The sequence below is a fragment of the Anarrhichthys ocellatus genome, unplaced genomic scaffold, assembly GCF_004355925.1.
Source record: "Anarrhichthys ocellatus isolate YVR2014 unplaced genomic scaffold, GSC_Weel_1.0 scaffold3693, whole genome shotgun sequence".
NCBI classification, from domain to species: domain Eukaryota; kingdom Metazoa; phylum Chordata; class Actinopteri; order Perciformes; family Anarhichadidae; genus Anarrhichthys; species Anarrhichthys ocellatus.
Genome location: NW_022283667.1, coordinates 2188 through 5350, shown reverse-complemented (window position 1 = coordinate 5350; position 3163 = coordinate 2188). Strand labels below are relative to the sequence as shown.

At 44.5% G+C, this 3163-nt stretch overlaps 1 protein-coding gene across 1 annotated transcript in view; it reads right to left on the bottom strand.

Moving 5' to 3' along the window:
- Positions 1 to 1199: 1199 nt before the first annotated feature.
- Positions 1200 to 3163, bottom strand: part of LOC116379096 (keratin, type I cytoskeletal 13-like) — a 3490-nt gene continuing 1526 nt past the window's right edge. Inside the window, exons 3-7 of the mRNA XM_031841008.1 lie at positions 2622 to 2778; positions 2343 to 2504; positions 2129 to 2254; positions 1790 to 2010; positions 1200 to 1468 (exon numbers count right to left, since the gene is read on the bottom strand). Of these exons, the coding sequence (XP_031696868.1) occupies positions 1390 to 1468; positions 1790 to 2010; positions 2129 to 2254; positions 2343 to 2504; positions 2622 to 2778 (745 nt within the window). The 3' untranslated portion in view covers positions 1200 to 1389. The remainder of the gene's footprint in view (positions 1469 to 1789; positions 2011 to 2128; positions 2255 to 2342; positions 2505 to 2621; positions 2779 to 3163) is intronic.

The window sequence follows — 3163 nt, the reverse complement described above, 5'->3', positions numbered from 1 at the left end:
GAAGAGACCCCGGGGAAGACCCAGAACACGCTGGAGAGATTACATCTCCCAGCTGGCCTGGGAACGCCTCGGGATCCCCCAGAATGAGCTGGAACATGTTGCCGGTGAGAGGGAGGTCTGGGTCGGCCTGCTTGACCTGCTGCCACCGCGACCCGACCCCGGATAAGCGGTGGAAAATGGATGGATGGATAATATATATATATATATAATATATATATTATACATATACATATATATACTGTATATAATATATACGTATATAATATATATATCAAATATAATATATATTTTATATATATACGTATATAATATATATTTTATATATATATATATAATATATATTGTATATAATATATTGTGTATATAAGTCTGAGCGTGTGAGTCTCATCTTTTAATTCAGTTTTTATTCTTTTAGTCTCTTTATTCATCAGATCTTTAGGTCTTTTTAGAGATTTAAGTTGATTACTTTATTTTTTTAAGCTACATTTTCGTTCAGTCTTTCGTGTTTTAATGACGAAGATGTTTCACAGAAGAACTGAGCTCAACCTGTTGGACTTGGCCGTTTGTACAAGATAACAAAGTACATACATTTGACGCAGCAGCTCTCGCTGTGCATCTCAGGCACGTGTATCACATGTGGACGTAAAGAAGAGTCTCTTGGGTTCCTGCTCTAGAGCCAACTGGACGTCGGACATTTTGGATTTTGACATTTCTTTAACGAACCCCTCCCAGATAATTTATCACATCAACTTCAAAGTTAGTCAGTACAATCTAAAGACCGTAGTGATTCAAAGTGATGAAGAGCTTGAGGTTCCATGGAGCGGTGAGGACATGGTGTGGTGGCCATTTTACATGCTTTGCCGTCATACATCAAGCTGCTGTAACTTGTCACAAATGCCCTAAACTTGACATGCTTGATACGAATTATGGCTTGAGGACTTCTGCCAATATTAACTCATAGTGAGCCTGATTCTGTAACTACATCCAAACACTGACCTCATCAGAAGGCTCCGTGGGCACAACACCACAACATCACGGAGATGGTGAGGAGCAAACACTGACCTCAATGCTGGTATGTTTCATTAACAGTAAAGTAAATTGAATTCATGGTAATGCTAACACAACCGACTAAATACCAGCGTCATTAGAGGTGAATGCTAACATGCTATGCTAACAGTAAAATGACGCTCCAGACACGTTGAGAAGAGTTTTATTGCGTAGAGCAGACAGAAGCTTTAACGTTCACACCATCAGCTGACTCACTGCTGTAACTAACAGCAGAGTGAGAAGTGATGAAGAGGAGAGACACCATAGGTTGAGCAAGCAGGAAGATGATAGGTTGATGGATCTGGCTCCGCCCCCATAAGTCAGACAGACAGCCGATTGGTCTCAGACGACCTTCTCGATGACCTTGGTGACCTTGGTGGTGGTGGTGGTGGAGGTTGAGGAGGAGGAAGTGGACGAAGATCTGAGAGAGACGTCACAGGAAGTTAGAGAAATCTGTTTTTCAGTTTCAAAGTAAAGCTCCACGTGTAAAAATGTATTTTCAAAAACTTTACAAATACTCAGAAATCACAAATGAAGGATTTGAATGATGTGAAATACATCCGAGCTGTTTTACTATATGTTTCTATTTTTATGGTCTATTTCCTAACAAGTGATGACATTGCAGAAATAGTTTACTTTTTAAATTATTGCGTTCTTTCTACTTTGTGTCAGAGATTGTGTGTAAAACAGCGACGTCTCACTCTGTCGAGTTCCTCACAGTCTGGTTTTAACTTCTTCTTACCCGAGACCCTCTCCTTCTAGCAGCCTCCTGTACTCGGCGATCTCCATCTCCAGCCTGGTCTTGATGTCCAGCAGCATCTGGTACTCCTGTCCCTGCCTCTCCAGGTCGGCCCTCAGCTGCACCAGCTGCTCCTCCATGGAGGTCACCTGCATCTGGTACCCAGACAGCTGCATGGAGTAGCGGTTCTGGATTTCGTTGAGTTGGGCTTCAAGAGACGCTTTCTACGGAGAGACGGAGGAGTTAGAGGACAGACAACACCTGGAGTCTGTTGTCGTCTGTAAGAGGACACCTGGAGTCTGTTGCAGTGTCTACATGGACGTGGACATCAGTAATCCTCACCATGCTCAGCTGTGATTGGAGCTCGAGCTGCAGAGACTGAAGTTGACTCTTCACGGTCTTCACCTCCGACGTGGTTGATTTCATCGTCACCTCTGCGGTCGCCACCTCCGTGTTGAGCATCTCCGTCTGATTGGACGAGAGGACCGAGTCACTCAAAGCCTGAAGAAGATAAAACCTCTAGTGATGTGGCTCTTAAAGGAGTCCATCGTCCCACCTTGCTCTGGTACCAGGACTCCAGCTCCTTGTTGGTCTTGGCGGTGATGTTCTCGTAGTGGTCCCTCATGTCCTCCAGGAGCTTGGAGAGGTCCTGCTGAGGAGCGGCGTCAACCTCCACATTCACCTGGCCGCTCATCTGAGTCCGCGAGGTCATCAGGTCCTGCAGGAGGACAGAGAGGACGTCAGAGACGAGACAGGGACGCGGTCTGACTAAACCACACTTAACTCTCCTAATAATGGGTTCTTGGCTAACGTTAGCATGCTAACATCCGGGTACCTCCTCGTGGTTCTTCTTCATGGTCGCCAGATCGTCGTTCAGACTCTCGATCTGCATGCTCAGGTCGTTCTTGGCCAGGCTCAGTTCTCCCAGCAGCATCTTGAGCCCGGCGATGTCGGCCTCCACCGACTGACGCATCGACAGCTCATTCTCGAACCTGCAGAGTTTAATGACGGCATCACAAGAGGGACAACAAGACGTGAATGTGCAGAAAACCTACACGAATGATATCAAAGAAAACGCTATTAATGAGACGAGCTCCAGAGAGTCCAGTTTAACTACGATGCAATAATACAGAGTGAGACGTTAGATACTAGATTCTACCTGAACGAATGAGTCTATTTATACAATGAACCAACATAACAGAGATGAATCATATCTGAGAGCAGGAAGAGGCCTCCACTCATATAACATAAAGATATGAACATCATAATGAAGTTACATGTATGAATATTAGCTTTTAGTTTTATTCAGAAGTTCTGGAAACATTCCTGTTGGTACTGTGTGGTGTCAGTAGTTAGTGTACATGCTGGTACTGTGTG